This window comes from Phyllobates terribilis, unplaced genomic scaffold (genome assembly GCF_046119375.1).
Source record: "Phyllobates terribilis strain yellow unplaced genomic scaffold, ASM4611937v1 Scaffold_2__4_contigs__length_985480577, whole genome shotgun sequence".
NCBI classification, from domain to species: Eukaryota; Metazoa; Chordata; class Amphibia; order Anura; family Dendrobatidae; genus Phyllobates; species Phyllobates terribilis.
Genome location: NW_027362762.1, coordinates 221001811 through 221025284, shown reverse-complemented (window position 1 = coordinate 221025284; position 23474 = coordinate 221001811). Strand labels below are relative to the sequence as shown.

General features: G+C 44.8%; 1 protein-coding gene across 4 annotated transcripts in view; it reads right to left on the bottom strand.

The window, feature by feature from the left end:
• SUGT1 (SGT1 homolog, MIS12 kinetochore complex assembly cochaperone) overlaps positions 1-11835 on the bottom strand; it is a 123289-nt gene extending 111454 nt beyond the window's left edge. For 2 of the 4 annotated variants that reach the window (XM_073663934.1, XM_073663933.1), the window contains exons 1-3: positions 11719-11835; positions 9976-10040; positions 3946-3991 (exon numbers count right to left, since the gene is read on the bottom strand). In XM_073663934.1, the coding sequence (XP_073520035.1) occupies positions 3946-3991; positions 9976-9989 (60 nt within the window). In that variant the 5' untranslated portion in view covers positions 9990-10040; positions 11719-11835. Of the gene's footprint in view, positions 1-3945; positions 3992-9975; positions 10041-11628; positions 11693-11718 lie in introns of those variants that run through there. The other 2 variants (XM_073663935.1, XM_073663932.1) reach the window with 2 other exon arrangements.
• Between the last annotated feature and the right edge of the window lie 11639 nt (positions 11836-23474).

Below are 23474 nucleotides of genomic sequence, written 5' to 3'. Positions count from 1 at the left end.
TGTGTAACAAAAGTGCTCATCTGCTAGGAGCGCTGACCGCTCGGCGGTGCGCATAGCAGGTTGGCTATGACAACCATAGGAGTCTCCTGCAGACCCCAGGTTGCCATGCCAACCCATCGGCGACCTGCGATCATGTCACGGGTGCGACGATGGGCGTGGTTTGTGATGCGCTTTTAACACGCCGATGGCGTGGTTTGACAGCGGCATTTAACATGTTAACAGCCACGGGTGTATCGTGATTCCACCAGTGGCTCTTAGGAGCACATGACAGCTGATCAGATCAGCTGTCATGAGCCCGGAAAGGTGCAGGCTCATCGCCGAAGCCCGCACCAAAGAGGGGGACACTACATGCACCGTACATATATGGCGCATGTTGTGAAGGTGTTAGAAAAGTATTTATAAGGTCCGGATTTTTTATGCTATTTAGGGCTTGGACCAGTCCTGGGCGTGATAACATGATTTGCAAAAGCTGGTGTCACCGCCGGCACCCTGCAAATCTTGCGCTTGTGCGCAGCTTTATTAGTCAGTGTCAGAGGCATGCTGTGCATGACCGGAAGTGCAGAAGATTTATGCGAGCCATACATGGATTTAAGTGACTAAGGGTATAAAGGCATGGTTAGGCAGGGAATTTAGTAATACATATTTGAATGCTACAGGGATAGAGGGAATGAAGGCCCTAACACGTTCCCTTTAAAGAGTTGGTCTGAAACTAATATTAATTTTAATCCTTTAAGGGGTTGTTCGGCCTAAGATGATAAGTCTGCAGTCACTCTGTTTGACTGCAGACTTATGAATCCCCTCAGCGCAGGTACTGTGCGCTGCGAGGATTCTAGCGGGCGCAGCCTCGCACAACACAAGTGTATGGAGCGAGGCCATGTCCACTAGTCGGGTTCTGGCCGGGAGTATGTATATTTCATGCATCACAGTGCGTGTGTTGGGGGGATTCATAAGTAGGTAAAGGAAAAATAAAGTCACTCTTCTGAGTGACGTCACCACAAATGAGACAAGCCGGCTCATTCTACACTATGTGTAAGCCAGAAATCTCTTTTACAATGTAAGCCTATGGAGCCTGGTTCTGATGCTCCTTAGGCTTACATTGCAAAAGTCACTACTGAATGACATAATTCATTGTATCATGTGATGCACTGGAGAGCGGGAAAAAAGTACAATTTAATTCTTTGGGGGGGGGTTAAGGGGGAAAAGGGAGGTGATCTGACTTTACTGTAAAAAAACTTTACTGTATTTAAATAGTCCTGTTAGGGGGACTTGAAGCTGCGATTGTCTCACCGCTTGTGATACATATAGCAGTGTATCAGAACTGCTATATATAGTGAAAATCTTGATCTCCTATGAACGCCAGCTACTGGCTGGCTTTCACAGGAGGATCGTCATGACAAGCACAGGTGTTTTCAGCAGACCTCCAGCTGTCATAGCAACCCATCGGCGCACCGCAATCACATCACGGGCACTCTAAAATACTCTCAATAAATCTGTATCCTAAGTTGCAGGATACAGATGTATTGAGAGTATTTTAGACATCAGGTATTACACATTGGGTGATTGGTTTTAGGGAATATTTACATCCGAAGTATGACCCGTGTGAAAAAAATAGGGGACATACAGGACAGACTGCATATAGTACGGTGGATTTAATTATAGTATCTTAATATTTATAATAAAGTATCATTTTTTAATTATTGCTATTCCACCTCAGTCAGTGATTTCTGGGTGGGGGAGGGAACAGATAAGATTTAAGATAGGAGCATAGCAAGGTACGTGACCATGGCGTCTCCACCTTTTGAGGTAATCCGGGTGACAGAGATAGATTGGGGCGCCCCCTACTTCGAGGGATCAGGTAGGCACCTGCTGTCCCTAAGTGACAATGTGGCTACATCAATCAGAGAACACCCATATTTGGGCAGCTAACAACCAGCACGCGCTTCACGAGATGCTGCTTCATCCAGAAAAATAAAATAATCTCCAAGGGATTGTGGCCACTAAGATCGCCTGATTTAACACCACCGGATTTTTTCCTTTGGGGCCATTTAAATGGTCGGGTGTACAGTAACAAGCCACGGACATTTCAGGAACTCCTAGAGAACATACAGTGAGAAATTCAGGCTACGACCCCAGACGTCTGCGGAATAAATTCAACAATATGGAACGGAGCGTGCAGGTATCCTTGGATGCGAACGGTGCATATTTTCAACAACTGCTTTAAACCATTAGTTTCTCATGAACCAAGGTATGTACAGTCTAAATTTCAGTACGATAGATAGTCTCTTTTAGAAGTTACAGCAATTGTTTCGGCTAAAGAAGCAAGTGAATTATTCAGAACACTGACCAAAAAAAGACTTATACAGCAATTCTTACATGGATTTTTAAGTACATGATCAGGTCTAGGATCCATTTAACCCTTTCACGCCATGGCTATTATCCGTTTTTGTCTCTCCTTCTTTCAAGAGGCATACTTATTTTAATTTTTCCATTGTACTTTTAAATGATACAATTCATATTATCATGTGATGTACTGTAATGCGCTAAAAAAATCTGCAACGAAAGATGTGGGCTCGACTTGTGAGCCCGCATTAAATTCAGGGAGCCACAATAAGACGTAACTTAACATCCTATTGTGGCACAGGGTTAATCACCTATGCAGTTTATACTGTGAAATCTGATAGTCTGCTATTCCTACATCTATGATGGTGGAGAAGGCTAAAAAACAAATTCCGTATCAAGTATGGAAACAGCCAGCTTCCAGTGATTAAATGCCAGTGAAAGGATGACAACATACACAAGTAATTTCAGAGGATAGGATACATGGTTAAAGGGGCTTTCCATTTTCAGAAAACTATTGTTCCCAGGTGCAGTTTGATTTAAAAAAAAACAAAACCTGTTCTTTATTTACCGTTCCCAAGTCCAGCGCGAAGTCTCTCCCACTGCCCTCGGTATGTATTCAGCAGTTGTTGACAGCACTGCAGACAATCACGTAGCTCAGTAGTTCATGACATCAATATTGGCGGAGCCGCTGATATCAGTGATTGCCTGCAATGTTATTTGAATATTGTATTTATAAAAAAAAAAAAGAAAAAATATGTCTGTGGGGTTTAACTGAAAAAAGGAGCAACGCTACCAATGGAAAGTAAAGAAATAGAACAGGCGCTGCTCTTGACACCACATGCAGCACTTCATTCCAACAATGGCAGGAGATTTCTGCTCCACAAGTTTGCATAAAGGGAGAATCAAAAAACAAGTAAAACGCCTACACAAATAAGGCAAGCATCAAATGAGAAATACAGGCAGATACTTAACCTTCATGCAATAAGATCTGGGTGGCATCCACGTTTATTCTGCATCAGGACAACAACCCCAAACATGCAGCCAATGTTACTAAGAACTATCCTCAGCATGCTCCACAGAGCACTGATCCTAAGATCATGAGGGATTGTAAGAAGAGACAGAGGAATTTACGCAAGCTTATATCTACAGAAGATCTGTGGTTAGTCCTCCAAGACATTTGGAACAACTTCCCAGATGAGTTTCTTCAAAAACTGTATACAAGTGTACCTAGAAGAATTGATGCTTGGACATAAAGGGCATAAAGAGATTTGATTTAGATTTCCCTTTTGTTCATTCACTTTGCATTTTGTTAATTGATAAAAATTAACATTTCTATCTGTTTAAACCATTCTTACTTTGGAGCATTTTTTTTCCATTCCTGCCTTAAACGCTTTGCACTTTTACTGTACATTCATGTTATACTGGCAAGATAACATTTTATTCACAATTTTACTTATTACCACCTTGAGTACCTTCACTCACACCTCACCTTTTCTCCTCTAGCCCTATTTTATATCATACCAGCTAGCAATTTTATAGAACTGTCGGCAGAATTTTAGTCTTATGATTGATAGCCCCTATAGACCAAAAAGCTTAAGACCTTACCTCTAATGATCTTTGTGGATTCTCAGTGATGTAGCTATCAGAAAACCTGCAGATTTAAAAAGATAAAGTAAGAAAGATAACATGAATCATAACTAAATTCAGATGGTCCAGTTTTTCAGGCACATGAAAAATAAAAACATGTTCTTCAGCGTGCTGCATCAGATTTTCATCCATCTTTGGTCTGTGTATCGGAGTAAGACCTTACTAATGCGGTCGGATATTAAGACAGTGTAAACTTGGACAAGGCAGTCAGATGGTGCACCAAGTTTATCACAGTAATACACGCTGTGATACATTTGACACATCTTGCTAGAAAATAGCTATTTATCTATTCTTAATGCCAGCTCTAGGCTGGTTTACTTTACAGCATCAGGCTATGTGCCCACGATGCAGAAATGCTCAGGATTTCTTCCTGAGCGTTTCTGCATCTCCCTGGCAGAAAAAATGCATGCGGATTGTACATGCGGATTGTACATGCGTTTTCCTGCCAGGGACATGCGGATGTGAAGCGTTCTTCACATGCATTTCCACATGCGGGTTGACAAGCGCTTCCCAGGCGATTTTAGCATCACTTGGAAAGTGCTTGTCAACTTGGTCACACTATATAAATCCATGCAAACGGCATGGATTTATATAGTGTGACCTTAAACAATGTTTAAAAAAAAATAAATAAATCAACTTACCTTCTGATGGCCCCTGGAGTCTTGCTTCGCTCCGTCCTGGCTGCCGGCAGCTCGCGGTACACTGAAGGACCTGCCGTCACATGACTATGATGTCAGCGCAGGTCCTTCAGTCCACTGCGAGCTGCCGGCAAGGGAGGACAAGCGCAGCGGGGTCCATCAGAAGGTAAGTATAATGTTTCTTTTTTATTTTATTCTTTTTTTTTACAGGTTGTATGGTACCCGAGTCTGGATGAGAGTCTCCCGTCCTCCACACCCGGGTACCATCCGCACATTGAAAAGCATGGATTCTGCATGTACAGATGTAGTGATGAGGATTTTATGCGATTCAGTGCAAGTCAATGGCAAAATAATTGGTAGTGCTACGTTTTTTTCCGCAATGATAATCCGCAGCGGAAATTTCCGCAGCATGTGCACAGCACATGCGGATTATCATTGGGGAACATGGCAGGCCTTCTACCAAGCGTTTTTTAAGCGTTTCTGCAGCATTTTTGCCGCTGCGGAAACGCTTAAAAAACGCATCGTGGGCACACAGCCTTAAATTGAAGTAAAAAAAAAAAAACTAGCACATTTTACGAATTGACAAAGCCACATTCCCTTTTCTAGATGCTTCTGAAACATACCTAGAAAAGCAATAAAAGTGTCTAATTAAGCTGTGACAGCTTTTTGGCACATTACAAGCCAGAATTCTGGCACATGAACCTTAGTAAATCTGCCCCACTGTGTATCCTGAAAAAGCCCTCTGATTTCTATGCAGCAGTTAGCTACTCACCGCCCTCCCCATCTGCTGTTATAAATCTTGCTCTTGTCAATCTTGCAGAATCACAATACCTGACACCCAGCATCATGGTTCTCGCATTCCAGGGCTGTGGAGTCGGAGTCTGAGTCGGTATAAAATGGACCAACTCCGACTCCGAAAATATATAATAAATTGGGTACAGTAGTACAATGCAGTTTGTGGGGAATATTTTTTCATAAGAATTTGGGAAAGTTATGAAATGTCCTATAAATGTCTGTCCTATTCCTGATCTAAGGGTCTAGACTTCTAGCTGAGATGAATCTGTGGTACAGTAAATTGATCACTTAAACATGAGCCATGTATGAGGGAGTCGGAGTCTGTGTCATGGAAATTGAGGAGTCGGAGATTTGGCTTACCAACTCCACAGCCCTGTCGCATTCCTCAGCTGTTTGTTGAAATGCACTGTTGTCTCCATATACAAGTATAGTAATAACAGAGTAGACTCAGAATAAATAACCGACAGCTGAATGTGTTAGTAGAATTATAAAGCTGAGCACAAGTTCTGCTCTAATACTATAGTTCTGCTACTGACCAGAACTGTCTCTCAAGGAGGAGAGCCCACCCTGTAAGAAAGCAGGAAGTGAGGAAACTAAGGAGACTGCATTGCTCTGAGCTGCTCAAGACACAACGCGAGACCAACCCTTTTATGGTAAATTTCCACATAGAACTGCTGTGTTTTTAGCAAGTTTTCTGTAAATGTGTCAAAAAAACTACATTATTTTTATCCCTACTTCTTTAAAATTGTGGTAAAATTGACCACATTACAGCAATTATTAAGAGGCCATAAACAGGTAGTGCTATAGAATAAAGTCGTGCACTGATGTGCCATACGGCCATAGAGCAGGCACACAGCCAACCAAAAAAAGTTTAGTTCCTTCTCAAAAAAGGAGATTTAATTAAATTGATTTCTATATAATTTGTCATTTCTGCAACAAGTTAAGACAATAAATTGCTGATCCATGTCTTCCTTGATCTGTGATCTGCTCTGGGCCTATAATGTTAGGGTGCAGATATGTTGTATGCCTTCAGGCAGATGTGTTTAAAGCTGAAAAATGGGCATGTTTATATATCTCAGTGACATTGACAAGGGCCAAATTGTGGAGCTTAGACAACTGGGATAGAGCATCTACAAAATGACAAGTCTTGTGGGGTGTTGACGATATGCAGCAGTAAGTATCTAAGAAAAAGTGGTCCACAGAAGGACAACTGCTAAACAGGCAACATAGCAATGAGAATATATAGATATATCTTTGGGAAGTAATGGGTGGCCCTTCTGGTCACAAACAAGCTACTGTAGTACAAATTGCTGAAATAGTGACTGCTGGCTACAATAGAGCAGTGCTAGAAAATACAGACCATCACAGCTGGCTGTGTACGAGGCTGTATATATGAAGACTGGTCAGTGTCTGTGACAAGCAATAAAAGTGGCCACAATTGGAAAGAGTGAGAATAGGGCTATACATACAGTAGATAGTGACCTGGTCTGAGGAATCATATTGTCTTTTACATGTGGACTGTCAGGTAGATGTACATCACTTACCTGGGAAGAAATCACACCTCGAAATACTATGGAAAAAAGGCAAGCCTGCAGAGGCAGTATGATGCTTTGGCCAATGTTCAGCTGGGAAGCCGTGGGTCCTGACATTCATGTGGATACTGCTACCACCTACCTAAACATTACGACACAGCAAGAACACCTGAACAGTATTCTATAAAGGCAATAGCCCCCTACAGAATACTGTTTCTATGCTCCCTACCACACTGCACAGTGTTCAGGAATGGTTTGAGGAACGTCACAAAAAAATTCAACATGATGATTTCAATTCTCCAGAATCCAATCAAGCAACTGGAGGTGCTGCAAAAATAAGTCTGATCCATCGAGCTCCCAGTTCTTAACAAGACGAAAAGGATCAGCTGCTAACGTCTTGCTGCCAGATACCACATGACCCTTTCAGAGGTCTATTGGAGTCATGGCCTTGATGGGTCAGATCTAGTTTGGGGCACATGGTACCTACAGAATATTAACCTGGTAGTTTTTGTTATGGTGGATACCTGTAATTTATGTATATTAGAGAGACAGAGAAAACTTCACTAAAGAATAAAACACAGCTCAAAAAAATAAAGGGAACACTTAAACAACAGAATATAACTCCAAGTAAATCAAACTTCTGTGAAATCAAACTGTCCACTTAGGAAGCAACAGTGATTGACAATCAATATTAGGAAGCTATAAGGGTTAAAAGTTGACCAGCGATTTCTCATTTTTCCAACAAAATTTACAAAACCATTTTTTTAGGGACCACATCACATTTGAAGTCACTTTGAGAGGTCTTTATGACAGAAAATACCCAAAAGTGACACCATTCTAAAAACTGCACCCCTCAAAACCACATTCAAGAACTTTATTAACCCTTCAGGTGCTTCACAGGAATTTTTGGAATGTGGAAGAAAAAAAAATGAACATTTAACTTTTTTCACCAGCAACACTGATTGACAATGAATTTCACATGCTGATGTGCAAATGGAATAGACAATAGATGGAAAACTATTGCCAATTATCAAAACAGACTCAATAAAGGAGTGGTTCTGCAGGTGGGGACCACAGACCACATCTCAGTACCAATGCTTTCTGGCTGATGTTTTGGTCACTTTTGAATGTTGGTTGTGCTTTCACACTCGTGGTAGCATGAGACGGACTCTACAACCCACAGAAGTTGCTCAGGTAGTGCAGCTCATCCAGGATGGCACATCAATGCGAGCTGTGCCAAGAATGTTTGCCGTGTCTGTCAGCGTAGTGTCCAGAGGCTGGAGGTGCTACCAGGAGACAGGTCAGTACACCAGGAAACGTGGAGGAGGCCATAGGAGGGCAACAACCCAGCAGCAGGACCGCTACCTCCGCCTTTGTGCAAGGAGGAACATGAGGACCACTACCAGGAGGAGCACAGCCAGAGCCCTGCAAAATGACCTCCAGCAGGCCTCAAATGTGCATGTGTCTGCACAAACAGTTAGAAGCCGACTCCATGAGGGTGGTATGAGGGTCCGACATCCACAGATGGGGGTTGTGCTCAAAGCAGTGCAGGACGCTTGGCATTTGCCACACAACACCAGAATTGGCAAAGTCACCACTGGCACCCTGTGCTCTTCACAGATGAAAGCAGGTTCACACTGAGCACATGTGACAGAGGTGACAGAGTCTGGAGACGCCATGGAGAGCGATCTGCTACCTGCAACATCCTTCAGCATGACAAGTTTGGCAGTGGGTCAGTAATGGTGTGCGGTGGCAATTCTTTGGAGAGCTGCACAGCCCTCCATGTGCTCGCCAGAGGTAGCCTGACTGCCATTAGGTACCGAGATGAGATCCTCAGACCCCCTGTGAGACCATATGCTGGTGCGGTTGGCCCTGGGTTCCTCCTAATGCAGTACAATGCCAGACCTAATGTGGCTGGAGTGTGTCAGCAGCTCCTGCAAAATGAAGGCATTGAAGCTATGGACTGGCCCGCCCGCTCCCCAGACCTGAATCCGATTGAGCACATCTAGGACATCATGTCTCGATCCATCCACCAACGTCACGTTGCACCACAGAATGTCCAGGAGTTGGCAGATGCTTTAGTCCAGGTCTGGGAGGAGATCCCACAGGAGACCATCCGTAACCTCATCAGGAGCATGCCCAGGAGTTGTAGAGAGGTTGTAGAGAGGTCATATAGGCACGTGGAGGCCACACACAATACGGAGCCTCATTTTGACTTGTTTGAAGGACATTACATCAAAGTTGGATCAGCCTGTGGTGTGTTTTTCCACTTTAATTTTGGGGGTGACTCCAAATCCAGGCCTCCATTGATTAATAAATTTGATTTCCATTGATGATTTTTGTGTGATTTTGTTGTCAGCACATTCAACTTTGTACAGAACAAAGTTTTCAATGAGAATATTTCATTCATTCAGATCTAGGATGTGTTATTTGAGTGTTTCCTTTATGTTTTTGAGCAGTGTATATAGAACCATACATAGGGATCTAAAATATACATCCAAAAATACCCAAAACTCCCTGAGATGTGTAAAAACACCCAATGTGAACAATTCCTGTCAGATTAGTTGAGCACAGATGGTGTCCAGAGTCCTGACAGATGCATACTTCTAGGGGAGACCACAGAAGCATACAGTGACACAGAGTGCCTATAGCTCCATAATACAGGCTCCAGCAGGTAAATGGTTGGTATGTAAATTATTGGCTACGCTTCCTAATGTTAGTCCATGCTAGTAAATGTAATTGCTTCACTGAGCTTATTGTTTACTATGGTTTCCATGGTTCAGTTATTCAGATCCATAGGAAAGTCAAACATCCTTATGACAAGCAAAAGGCACACATATAGGGAGAGACCTATTAATCCGGGGCAGGGGGCCGGGAGAAGCAGTCAGGGACCCACCTGTCTGACTAGTCTATGGTGCAGTCTTGGTCCCCGGCTCATACAGTCAGTGCCTGATACATACTGCTTATAGATTAGGCAACATGTATCAGGTTCTCTTTGATTGAAGTAAAGCAGAGATACTCACTGTGCTTCTGTCATTGTGTCTGATCCCTCCGATTTAAGATTCTGTACAATTATGGCACACAAACACTGTGGACACAAACAAAACGAGGATTAAAGGGTTGTCCACACCACAATTTTATTATACGCAGTGTACAATATTCCTACAAAAGAAAAGAAGTCATATTGACCCTGGGCTTTGTTCATATCAGGTTTAACCCTCTGTTTAACATATATATTGGGAAAAGCTCCAGACATATAAACTAAACAGAGGCAGCCACCAAATGCAACGGCATCCATCACCTATAAGCACCAAAGGTGAACTAGACTTTTTATTTTACAGGATGCCATTCTATAGAATAGTGGAGTCAATTACACTTTCCAAGACTTTATTTTTTACAGCAAATACATTTTAGTCCACAGGACTTCGCCCTCATTTAGATCAAAGAACCCCTATGGACATACTAAGCTTGCGTGGCAGTAGCTTTCCAGAGCACATGCTAGGTGGATATCACAGACATGATCTGAACACTGCCTTACCAATCCCCTACTGCAGAGTGATGCACAGGTGATGGAATTATTGCCTCTGCAGGTGATGTACTTGTCACCTGAGCAATACTAAGGAAATCCTGAAAACATGACCTGTTGGTGGGTCTTGAGGACTGGAGTTGGAGAACACTGCCCTACTGCTTCCAAACAGAAAGTTCACTTGTGCCTGCCGTTCTGTATTGATTGGCCTTCATCAATGATGTGGTGTGCTGACGTGTGACAGCCGCGTCATCGCTGGATCAGAGGACCCGCAAAGCATCGTACGGGAGCGATATTACTCCTTTTATATTAGGTCACTGTCATCTATTAGTCATTTACAATGACCTAGTAAGCTACCTGGACTATAACACCCCTGTGGTCATCCTAGGACACTTCTCTCCGTACATTCCCTTATGCAGTACAGATGTATTCGTACAGAGCGTATCCTAGGATGAGCACCCAATGTACCAACAGCCAGATGGAAACAAAAGCGACCACATTTCATTATAGGTCAGTGGTGTCTATCAGGTGTCACTAGGGTCCTTCCATCACTATCAGCCATTGCTGGTGGAGCAGTCTCTTCTAGATGCTGGTGTGCATCCTCCTATCTAGCGTCACTAGTGAACTTATGTCCATCTTATCGCTGGTGTCCGTCTGTTAGGTGTCACTGGTATTATTCCGTCCGTCTATCAGGCTCTACTGTCTCGTGTCGCTGGTGTCAGTCCGTCAGGCTTTGCTAGTGTCCTTCTACCCATCCGTGGCGGCTGGATTCTGCATCCGCAGGCGTCCATAGCGTCAGTCTGTCTGTGGTCGCTGTCGTCATGTTATGGCTCTTCATGTAAATGAGAACTACACTGCAGCAGTGAATAGAGGCGCACTGCATCATTACATCTCTATCTATGACAGTTATTACACACAGCGACGTAAACCCGAGCGCAACAATGTAGCAGGAAGGATAGTAAACGGGAGAAACCCACAGCAATGAAACGTGCCATGCTGGGACTTGTAGTTCTACAACTGCTGACAGTTACTGGCCATCTTCCTGTACATTACAATGCAAGCAGCAGAGGGCTGTCCATATCCGTCCACCCACCTGCCCACTACAGTCCAAAGCACCACCTGTGCCCGGCAACAGCCCGAATATGCCCACCTGTACTCACTACAGCCCGAATATGCCCACCCGTGCCTGCTACAAGCAGAATGTGCCCAGATACAGCTCGATTATGCCCAATATCACCACCTGTGCCCGCTTCAGCCCGGTTCCCCTCTGCACCGGATACGGACGCTCTCTGCCAGGAAAGTTCTGGATTCGCTGGGCACTTACTACAGTTGTCAGCGAGCAGTGAGAGGGCAGAGCGGCTCCGGGCGAAGCCACAGCGACACCGCCGGGTCTGGAGGAGGAATCGCGTATTCTGCTCCTGAGGCTTCTTGTCTTCAGGCGAAAAATAACAAATACCAATACTGGAAAGCGAATTTTGAAAGAATAAAAAAATAACAAAAACTCGAGTGCCTGTAATTGTAACCTGTCAATAAAGCTGTCATTAAACTTTTAATAATGGCCGCCAGTAGCTTTTAATGAATGGTAAAGCTGCTCATTTATGGACCCCTGTGTGAGAGCTGTATATAGACCCCTGTGTAAGAGCTATGTATAGGCCCCTGTGTGAGAGCTATATATAGGCCCCTGTGTGAGAGCTGTATAGGGGGCCCCTGTATAGGAGCTGTATTGTATATAGACCCCTGTGTAAGAACTGTATATGGGCTCCTGTGTAACAGCTGTATATGGGCCCCTGTGTGGGAGCTGTATATGGACCCCTGTGTAATATCTGTATATGGGCCCCTGTGTGAGAGCTGTATATAGGCCCCTGTATAAGAGCTATATATAGGCCCCTGTGTGAGAGCTGTATAGGGGGCCCCTGTATAGGAGCTGTATTGTATATAGACCCCTGTGTAAGAACTGTATATGGGCCCCTGTGTGAGAGCTGTATATGGGCCCCTGTGTGAGAGCTGTATATAGGCCTCTGTGTAATAGCTGTATATGGACCCCTGTGTAATAGCTGTATATGGGCCCCTGTGTGAGAGCTATATATAGGCCCCTGTATGAGAGCTGTATAGGGGGCCCCTGTATAGGAGCTGTATTGTATATAGACCCCTGTGTAAGAACTGTTTATGGGCTCCTGTGTAACAGCTGTATATGGGCCCCTGTGTACTAGCTGTATATGGACCCCTGTGTACTAGCTGTATACGGACCCCTGTGTAATAGCTGTATATGGGCCCCTGTGTGAGAACTTTATATGGGCCCCTGTGTGGGAGCTGGGCATGGGCCCCTTTGTAAGAGTTATATATGGGCCCTGTGTGATAGCTGTATATCAGTCCCTGTGTGAGAGCTGTTTATTGGCCCCTGTGTGAGAGCTGTATATAGACCCCTGTCTAATAACTATGTATGGGCCCCTGTGTCAGCTGTATATAGGCCCCTGTGTGAGAGCTGTATATGGGCCCCTGTGTGAGAGCTTTATATGGGCCCCTATGTGAGAGCTGTATATGGGCCCCTGTGTGGGAGCTGTATATGGGCTCCTGTGTAATAATTGTATATGGGCCCCTGTGTAAGAGTTATATATGGGCCCCTGTGTGATAGCTGTATATGGGCTCCTGTGTAACAGCTGTATATGGGTCTCTGTGTGAGAGCTGTATATGGGCCCCTGTGTAAGAGCTTTATATTAGCCATTGTGTGAGAGCCGAATATGGGCCACTGTGTAAGCAGTATATTGGCCCCTGTGTAATAGCTGTTTATGGCTTCTGTGTAAGAGCTGTATATGGGCCCCTGTGTAAAAGCTGTTGTTACGGAGACCCTCTTTGCTTTAAGGAGAACTTTGGAATAGACAGGAAAGGGTCTTCACATTGCAGTGAGATTCAAATTAAGATACTTCATCGATGAAGGAAGAGAGACAGAATACATGTGACATTCATTGTCAGCTGGTAGAGTCTTCTGGTGTGGCAACAAATACTCACCATATTTATTAGCTAGACCAGGGGTCTCAAACACGCGGCCCGCGGGCCGCATGCGGCCCCTGAGGCTGCTTTATGCGGCCCGCAGGCACAGACCCCTTGACGATCCCGACCTGGTCCAGGAGGAGCCGCCGACAGCAGCGCTGAATTGCCACACAGAGACTGTTTCCCAGCACTGCATTTCCAATGCCAGCCGCTGGCCAATCAGAGGCCAGCAGCTGATATCTGCGTGTCGGCGCAGCGAGTATGACGTCATTGCCATATGCAGATGTCAGCTGCTGGCCTCTGATTGGCCGGCGGCTGACAGTGAAAATGCTGTGCTGGGAGACAGTCTCTGTGCGGCAATGCAGCACTGCTGTCGGCGGATCCTCCTGGACCAGGTCGGGATCGTCAAGGGGTCGGACTCTGTGGTGCCTGCGGGCCACATCTGCAGGAAGGCCGCCGAGGGAACGGAGGACAGGTGAGAATCATCTTTTTTTTTTTTCTATTTTATGTGTGTGAAGAACAGCACAGGGGGCACAGAGCCACAACATGGGGACCGGGATGGGGCACAGAGCCACAACAGGGGACCTGGATGGGGCACATAGCCACAAGAGGGGACCTGGATGGGGCACATAGCCACAGGATGGGGACCTGGATGGGGCACAGAGCCTCAAGATGTGGACCTGGATGGGGCACATAGTCACAGGATGGGGACCTGGATGGGGCACATAGCCACAGGATGGGGACCTGAATGGGGCACATAGCCACAGGACGGGGACCTGGATGGGGCACATAGCCACAGGATGGGGACCTGGATGGGGCACAGAGCCTCAAGATGTGGACCTGGATGGGGCACATAGCCACAAGAGGGGACCTGGATGGGGCACATAGCCACAGGATGGGGACCTGGATGGGACACATAGCCACAGGATGGGGACCTGGATGGGGCACATAGCCACAGGATGGGGACCTGGATGGGGCACAGAGCCTCAAGATGTGGACCTGGATGGGGCACATAGCCACAAGATGGGGACCTGGATGGGGCACAGAGCCACAAGATGGGGACCTGGATGGGGCACAGAGCCACAAGATGGGGACCTGGATGGGGCACATAGCCACAAGATGGGGACCTGGATGGGGCACATAGCCACAAGATGGGGACCTGGATGGGGAACATTGCCACAGGATGGGGACCTGGATGAGGCACATTAGTACAAGATGGGCGCCAGGATGGGGAACGTTGCCACAGGATGGGGACCTGGATGGGGCACATAGCCACAAGATGGGGACCTGGATGGGGCACAGAGCCACAAGATGGGGACCTGGATGGGGCACAGAGCCACAAGATGGGGACCAGAGCCACAAGATGGGGACCTGGATGGGGAACATTGCCACAGGATGGGGACCTGGATGGGGCACATAGCCCCAAGATGGGGACCTGGATGAGGCACATTAGTACAAGATGGGCGCCAGGATGGGGAACGTTGCCACAGGATGGGGACCTGGATGGGGCACATAGCCACAGGATGGGGACCTGGATGGGGCACATTAGTACAAGATGGGGACTTGGATGGGGAACATTACTACAAGATGTTTTCCATTATTACTATATGATGCTAATTGTAAGACAATATTACTGTATGTGGCCAATTGGGGGAAATAAAATTAATAAAAATAAAATAAAATAAAAAATAAAGCATGAAAAAATATTGGGCACTAAAAATGCTGTTTTATATGTAAACTAAAGTAAACACAAAAAAGTGCACGTTTATTATCGCCACATCCATAACGACCCAAGCCATAAAAAAATAAACACGGCAAAAATGTTCAAAAGGTGTATACAAAAAAAATGGTAGCACTAAAAATGTCACATTGAACAAAGAATGCGGCCCCCCAAATTCAAATTTTTTCCATGTGCGGCCCATATACCCAGCCGAGTTTGAGACCCCTGAGCTAGACAGAACAGAACTTCATTGTTACATACAACTGAACAGAAAACCGAAATAGACTTATAAGTAACAAACACATTTCCCTTGGCCCAGCGTAAACCTTCTTGTCAAGGACTTCACAGGAAACAAGTATCTTAGTCAGACATTCCACAATGTAAAATCAGAAAACACTCAAGCAGACTTCAGACATAGCAAAAATATAAATAGTTTTTTTCTAAATTAACCCCTTTAAAGCCCATGACGTACTAATACGCGTCTGTGACCTGGGCTTTAAGAGCCTGACCCGTATTAGTACGTCATCGCGATCGCGCGCGCACACAGGCTGTGCGGGCGCGATCGCCGCCGGGTGCCAGCTGATTGTCACAGCTGACACCAAGTACTATGTGCAGGGAGTGGTCCCGCACCACTCCCGGAACATTAACCCCCGCAATGCTGCGATCGAAGTCGATCGCAGCATTGCGGTGGCTAAGAGGAGGTGATCGGTATACTCACCCCCTCTTCCGGCCTCCAGCGCTGTCTGCCGTGGCTTCCCGGGTGTTGCCATGCCGACCCGATGTCGTCATGACAACATCCGGGTCACCAGACAGCAGGAAGATTGTTTGGTCATGCGCAGTGCACGACCAAACAATCTTATCACTGTGCAGCGCTGACTGCCTGCATAGCACAGGGATGGTGCTCCATCCCTATGCTGTGCAGGCGATCAGAATGAAAAAAGTGAAAGTCCCACAGTGGGACAAAGTAAAAAAGTAAAAAAACTCCCAGAAAGTGAAAAAAAAAAAAAAAAAATTAAAAATATTTAAAAAAAAATAATCCACTAAAAATAAAAATATAATGTACCCATCAATAAATATTATTATGAAAAAAAAAAAACAATAAAAGTACACATATTTGGTATCGTCGCGTCCGTAACGACCTGACCTATTAAACTGTTCCACTAGTTAGTTCCTTCAGTGAACACGGTAAAAAAAATAAATAAAAAACGAAGCAAAAAACAATGTTTTATCATCATACCGCCAAACAAAAAATGGAATAACACGCGATCAAAAAGACAAATATAAATAAAAATGGTACCGCTGAAAACGTCATCTCATCCCGCAAAAAAACAAGCTGCCATACAGCTCCATCAACCGAAAAATCAAAAAGTTATAGCTCTCAGAATAAAGCGATGCAAAAAAATAATTTTTTCTATAAAATAGCTTTTATTGTGTAAAAGCGCCAAAACATAGAAAAACGATATAAATGTGGTACCGCTGTCAACGTACTGACCCAAAGAATAACGCTACCATATCAATTTTACCACGCGCGGAGTAGAATAAAAAAATGTAAAAAAACACAATTCCTGAATTGTTGGTTTTTGTTTATTCTGCCTCCCAAAAGCTGAATAGAAAGCGATCAAAAAATGTCACATGCCTGAAAATGGAACCAATAAAATCGTCAACTCATCCCGCAAAAAACAAGCCATCACATGACTCTGTCGGCCAAAATATGGAAAAATTATAGCTCTCAAAATATGGCGATGCAACAATTAGATTTTACAAAATATGTGTCTTTTAGTGTGTGACAGCTGTCAATCATAAAAACCCTATATGATTCTGGTATCTCTGTAATCGCACCGACCCGAAGTATAAAGTCGTCTAATCACTTATACCGCACGAGGAACGGCGTAAAAAATAAACGCTAGGGCTGGAGTTGGGGTTGTGCTAATGTTAGGGGTTTTTTTTTTTCAAAAGTAAAAAAAAAAGATGACGATATGGCAACTAGTGTTGAACGCAAGTGCTCGCTACTTGAGTTTGCATCGGGTGCTCGGGTATGCACTGAGTATCGCGGGTGCTCGAGTCTCCGCCCCATATGCTTCACGGCCAAAAAAACTCGCGGGGATTGCCTGCCATGCACGAGCGATCCCCGCATGTTTTTTTTGGGGTGTCTAATAACCGTGAAACATGCGGGCGGGGACTCAAGCATTTCACTTGAGCACCCGTGATACATGGTGCATACCTGAGTACCCGATGCAAACTCAAGTAGCGAGCACTTGCGCTCAAGAGTAATGACAACTTATTCAATATGATGACCTAATGCTATCAAATTCTGTGTCGTACCTCTGGGTTCAAAATGTTCACTATACCCCTTAATAAAATCCTTGAGGGGTATAGTTTCCAAAATGGGGTCACTTGTGGGGAAGCTCCACTGTTTAGGCACATCAGGGGCTCTCCAAACGCGACATGGTGTCCGCTAACAAATAGAATGGAAAATTGGCTCAAATTGTTAGCGGACACCATGTTGCGTTTGGAGTTTTGTAAATTTTGTTGGAAAAATGAGAAATCGCTGGTCAACTTTTAACCCTTATAGCTCCCTAACAAAAAAAAGTTTTGGTTCCAAAATTGTGCTGATGTAAAGTAAACATGTGGGAAATGTTATTTTTTAAGCTTTTTGCGTGACATATCTCTCTAATTTAAGGGCATAAAAATTCAAATTTAGAAAATTGCAAAATTTTTAAAATTTTCACCAAATTTCCATTTTTCTCACAAATAAACGCAAATGATATTGAAGAAATTTTACCACAGTCATGAAGTACAATATGTCACGAAAAAACAATCTCAGAATCAGGGGGATCCGTTGAAGTGTTCCAGAGTAATTACCTCATAAAGTGACAGTGGTCAGAATAGTAAAAATTGGCCTGGTCATTAACGTGCACCCTCGGGGGTAAAGGGGTTAATAATGATATCTAGATATAAAAAAAATTAACCATAACAACTCCTCCCTTTTAAATATTTTAGAAAACAATTTATTCATCAGCTACTTCCCGATGCTATAAAAGCCTGGAGGGGACGAATCCCATTCACCGACAAATATCTTGCTTGTAAATCTCATCATATATGTTTATAGGAGAAGTGGCATTATATTTTGCAGGCCTGTGATGCTTAATCTTGTGTGTTTTGTTGCATAGTCTCTTAATAGCAAATATACTAATCCTGGCAACTATATACACTAGTAATATCAAAATTCCTATTTGTAGAATACCTTGTAGGATACCCATTAGCCATCCACCTATACCCTTGAACCAATTGACAGGATTAAGAAATGAGAAAGTGTCACTCCACCAGGAATCTTTGTTGACATGATGTTCTTGGAGCCACGCATCCCTCATTTCTCTAACTATCTCTATCTTGGTCTTTACCTGGAAATTTCCGGCAGGGTCTATGTAGTGGCAACAGGTAGGGCCTATTATCTGACACATCCCTCCCTCTCTAGCAGTCAAGTAATCTAGCACTATGGTGTGTTGATTAGTAACTGCAATTAGTTATTTGTGTACAATATTAGATGTATTGAGAATGTCAAGAATCTGGAAGATCTGGTCATCTAGATAATCAGTCGCTTTTACCAACTTATCCCACATTTGCATTATGAATGGGTAAATGAATAAGACACTAAAAAATTTGTTAGCCACCCCCATTTCTACAAGATGTGGTTTACCATTTGGTCTGGGCTTGTCGTCTGCAGCTCGTCTGTACAGTGTGTGTAGCGGGATTGTTTTAATATCTACTCTTGTGTGTGGTACTATAAAAGTAGAAGGTGTCAGAAAGGCCAGTGTGCAAACTCCTGTGAAATTGTTGGGTAACCACTTGTAAGCCTGTTGTCCACATACAATATATAAACTCTCTGGTATTCCAACCACAGTGTTGTTGAACAGACTAGCAATCCATTAGATAACAAGGTGGTGCTTAATATTTCCAGAATTTTTCCCTGATACTGAGTGTCATTTGAGGTAAAACCTGATATTAGATTTTGCAAGGTGAGATTTACACAATGAAGCTTAGGATTGAGAGTGACATCAACCGCTATACACTGCGTAGTAGTGGTAGCAGATCCATTACACTCTGAATAGTCAGCTGTAGAGAAAGGAAACTCTCTGGATTTTATCTGAAAGAGGTAAAGTTTGGATAACAGGAGAGGTCGACACGACTGGTCGCCCAAGGCTTTTCAGTCTGACTTAGAGGTGGACCACTCCTGTTAAACAACAACCATGGCTCAGTCACCCAAGCAGCTACAGTTAGACCTACAGCCTTCTTTTTCTTTGTTGTTCTTAATCTAATAGGAAAAGTGTAGTTACTTAAGTAAAACATTTCATTCAAAGTCACTGGAATAGGTAAATAAGGCATAGTATTGGAGGATATTGGACTATGGGTGCATATCCAACAGTTCTTAGGACGGTCATTAGAGTTCATGTCTTGGAGTAAGACTTGGTGATGCTTTATCAGTTTGTTATCCCAGTTCTCTTTAAGTACTTCATGGAGAGTAAAGGCCCCGTCACACTTAGCGACGCTGTAACGATCCCGACAACGATACGACCCGTCAGGGATCGTTGCTGCGTCGCTATGTGGTCACTGGTGAGCTGTCAAACAGGCAGGCTCACCAACGATTAGGGGAGCAGTGACATCGTGGAAAGAATCTTTCCACGATGTCCTGCTCTTGGTTACCAGCCTGCTGAAGCAGGAGCAGGCTGGTAACTATGGTAAACATCGGGTTACTAGGGGCACACGCGCTCCTAGTAACCCGTTGTTTATCATGGTTACCACTCTGCTACAGTGAGCGGGAGGTTACCGCTCACTTTAGCAGGCTCGTAACCATGATAAACAACGGGTTACTAAGTGCGCGTGTGCCCCTAGTAACCCGATGTTTACCATAGTTACCAGCCTGATCGCTGCTCCCGCTGGTCACTCACAGCGATGTGTGCTGACCAGCGGGAAAGCAACGACCAAAAAATGGTCCAGGACACTTTGCAGCGATCAGCGACCTCACAGCAGGGGCCTGATCGTTGTAAAGTGTCACACATAGCGACATCGCTGGTGAGGTCGCTGTTGCATCACCAAAACCGTGACACAGCAGCGATCTCGCTAGCGATCTCGTTATGTGAGACGGGGGCTTTAGGGCAAAAGGTACGGTTGCTATCACCATAGTCCAAACAAACAGGGTCATCATTAGAGATGAGCGGTGTTCGACTAGAACTGTTCGCCAATCTCAAATTCGAGCTGTTTTGGGCGGTGTTCGAGTTGTTCGACGAACCCGAACGATTTGCAAAAAATTCGGCTGTTCGAGGTTATGTTCGATAACTGTTCGTGCACCAAAAGCGTGTCCTGCATGTCTGGCGCTATTTAGAGCACCAATCATGCAGGGATTGTCTGCCACTCACTGTAATGCCACAGCCATGGTGGTTGTGGCATTACAGTGATTGCCCAAATCGATGGGAACAGTGCCAACAGTGAAACATGAAAAGCCGGCAATTCAGCAGCGGCATACACCTGTACCCGACAATTTAGAACCGAAAGAATAGAGCTTCACACATAGATTAGATAGATATAAACATGTCAGCCACATATATACGAAGTACAGTGAAAGTGCTGCTTACTGTACTTGTCATTTAGCGTAAAGGATTTATCAAAAAAAATAATAGTGTTTTCATGCACCGTCTCTTTAAAAAAGCCGGCCGGCAATTCAGCAGCGGTACCCGACAATTTAGAACCGAAAGAATAGAGCTTCACACATAGATTAGATAGATATAAACATGTCAGCCACATATATACGAAGTACAGTGATAGTGTTGCTTACTGTACTTGTCATTTAGCGTAAAGGATTTATCAAATAAAATAATAGTGTTTTCATGCACCGTCTCTTTAAAAAAGCCGGCCGGCAATTCAGCATCTGTACCCGACAATTTATAACAGAAAGAATAGAGCTTCACACATAGATTAGATAGATAGAAACATGTCAGCCACATATATACGAAGTACAGTGACAGTGTTGGTTACTGTACTTGTCATTTAGTATTAAAATAAAGGATTTATTATTAAAAAAATTGGCGTAGGGTTCCCCTTAATTTTAGGCTCTAGCGGAGGTTAAGCAGACAGCTGGGGCAGATGTTTGAAGCCTGGGAAGGGGGTAATACCCACGGAGCTTCCCAGGCTACTAATATCAGCCCCCAGCTGAATACATAGCCTTTACTAGCTATTAAAATGGGGGACCCCCCCAAAAAAATGATGTGGGGTCCCCCCTAATTTAATAGCTAGCAAAGGCTAGGCAGACAGCTGGGGGCTGATATTAATAGCCCAGGAAGGGAGCCATGAATATTGGCCCCCTCCCAGGCTAGAAACACCAGCCGTCAGCCGCCCCAGAAATGGCGCATTCATAGGATGCGCCAATTCTGGCACTTAGCCTCGCTCTTCCACGCTGCCCTGGTGCGGTGGCAGGGGGTAATAGGGTTGGGGTTGATGTCAGCTTATAATGCCAGCTGACATCAAGCCCAGGTTAGTAATGGAGAGGCGTCTATAAGACACCCCCATTACTAACCCCATAGTCAAAGTTAAAAAAAACACAAACACCCAGAATAAAGTCCTTTAATTGAAATAAAGACACAATCCTTTATTGTTCTAAATTAAACCATACTTACCGTCACGCCCATTCCAGCTGAAGCCAACGATCTCCTGCAATAAAAGAAAAATAATAAAGCAACATCATCCTTACCTTTCCATGGTTCCCACGACAGCTTCAGCTCTGCTACATCGAGATGACAGGCTGGACCGCAGCAGAACGCTGCCATCCAGCCTCTCATCCCGCAGACACTGAGAAGCGCAGGCTTGCTTGCGCTGCTCAGCGTCTCTCTGTGACGACATCCAGATGAGCCGAGTTCATGTCCAATGAACTCGGCTCACCTCATGCACGTCACTGACAGCGTGGGAAAATTCTCACGCTGAAGCGGTGAGTGCAGGAGAATTCTCCCACGCTGTCAGTGACGTGCATAAGGTGAGCTCATGTCCAATGAACTCAGCTCACCTCCTGCACGTCACTGACAGCGTGGGAGAATTCTCCTGCACTCAGCGCTTCAGCGTGAGAATTCTCCCACGCTGAAGCGCTGAGTGCAGGAGAATTTTCCCACGCTGTCAGTGACGTGCATAAGGTGAGCTCATGTCCAATGAACTCAGCTCACCTCCTGCACGTCACTGACAGCGTGGGAGAATTCTCCTGCACTCAGCGCTTCAGTGTGAGAATTCTCCCACGCTGAAGCGCTGAGTGCAGGAGAATTTTCCCACGCTGTCAGTGACGTGCATGAGGTGAGCCGAGTTCATTGGACATTAACTCGGCTCATCTGGATGCCCTCACAGAGAGACACTGTGGAGCGCAAGCAAGCCTGCGCTTCTCAGTGTCTGCGGGATGACAGGCTGGATGGCAGCGTTCTGCTGCGGTCCAGCCTGTCATCTCGATGTAGCAGAGCTGAAGCTGTCATGGGAACCATGGAAAGGTAAGGATGATGTTGCTTTATTATTTTTCTTTTATTTCAGGAGATCGTTGGCTTCAGCTGGAATGGGCGTGATGGTAAGTATGGTTTAATTTAGAACAATAAAGAATTGTGTGTTTATTTCAATTAAAGGACTTTTTTCTGGGTGTTGTGTTTTTTTTAAATACTTTACTAGAAATTCATGGTGGTCATGTCTAATATTGGCGTGACCCCATGAATTTCGGGCTTAGGGCCAGCTGATAATGCCAAGCTGGCCCTAACCCCTTTATTACCCAGTGAGCCACCGCATCAGGGCCCTGGATGAGTTGGGTACAGCGCCAGAAGATGGCGCTTCTATGAACGCGCCATTTTCCGGGGTGGCTGCGGACTGCAATTTGCAGCGGGGGTGGCCCAGAAAGCTTGGGCCTCCCTGCGCTGCGGATTCCAGCCCCCAGCTGCCTAGTTGTACCTGGCTGGACACAAAAACAGGGCGAAGCCCCACGTCAATTTTCTTTAAATTATTTCATGAAATAATTAAGAAAAAAAGGGCTTCCCTATATTGTTGTGTCCGGCCAGGTACAAATAGGCAGCTGGTGGTTGGGGGCAGCCCGTTCCTGCCTGCTGTACCTGGCTGGACACAAATATAGTGCGAAGCCCCACGTCAATTTTTTTTTAATTATTTCATGAATTTCCTGAAATAATTTAAAAAAATTGAAGTGGGGCTTCGCACTATATTTGTGTCCAGCCAGGTACAGCAGGCAGGAACGGGCTGCCCCCAACCACCAGCTGCCTATT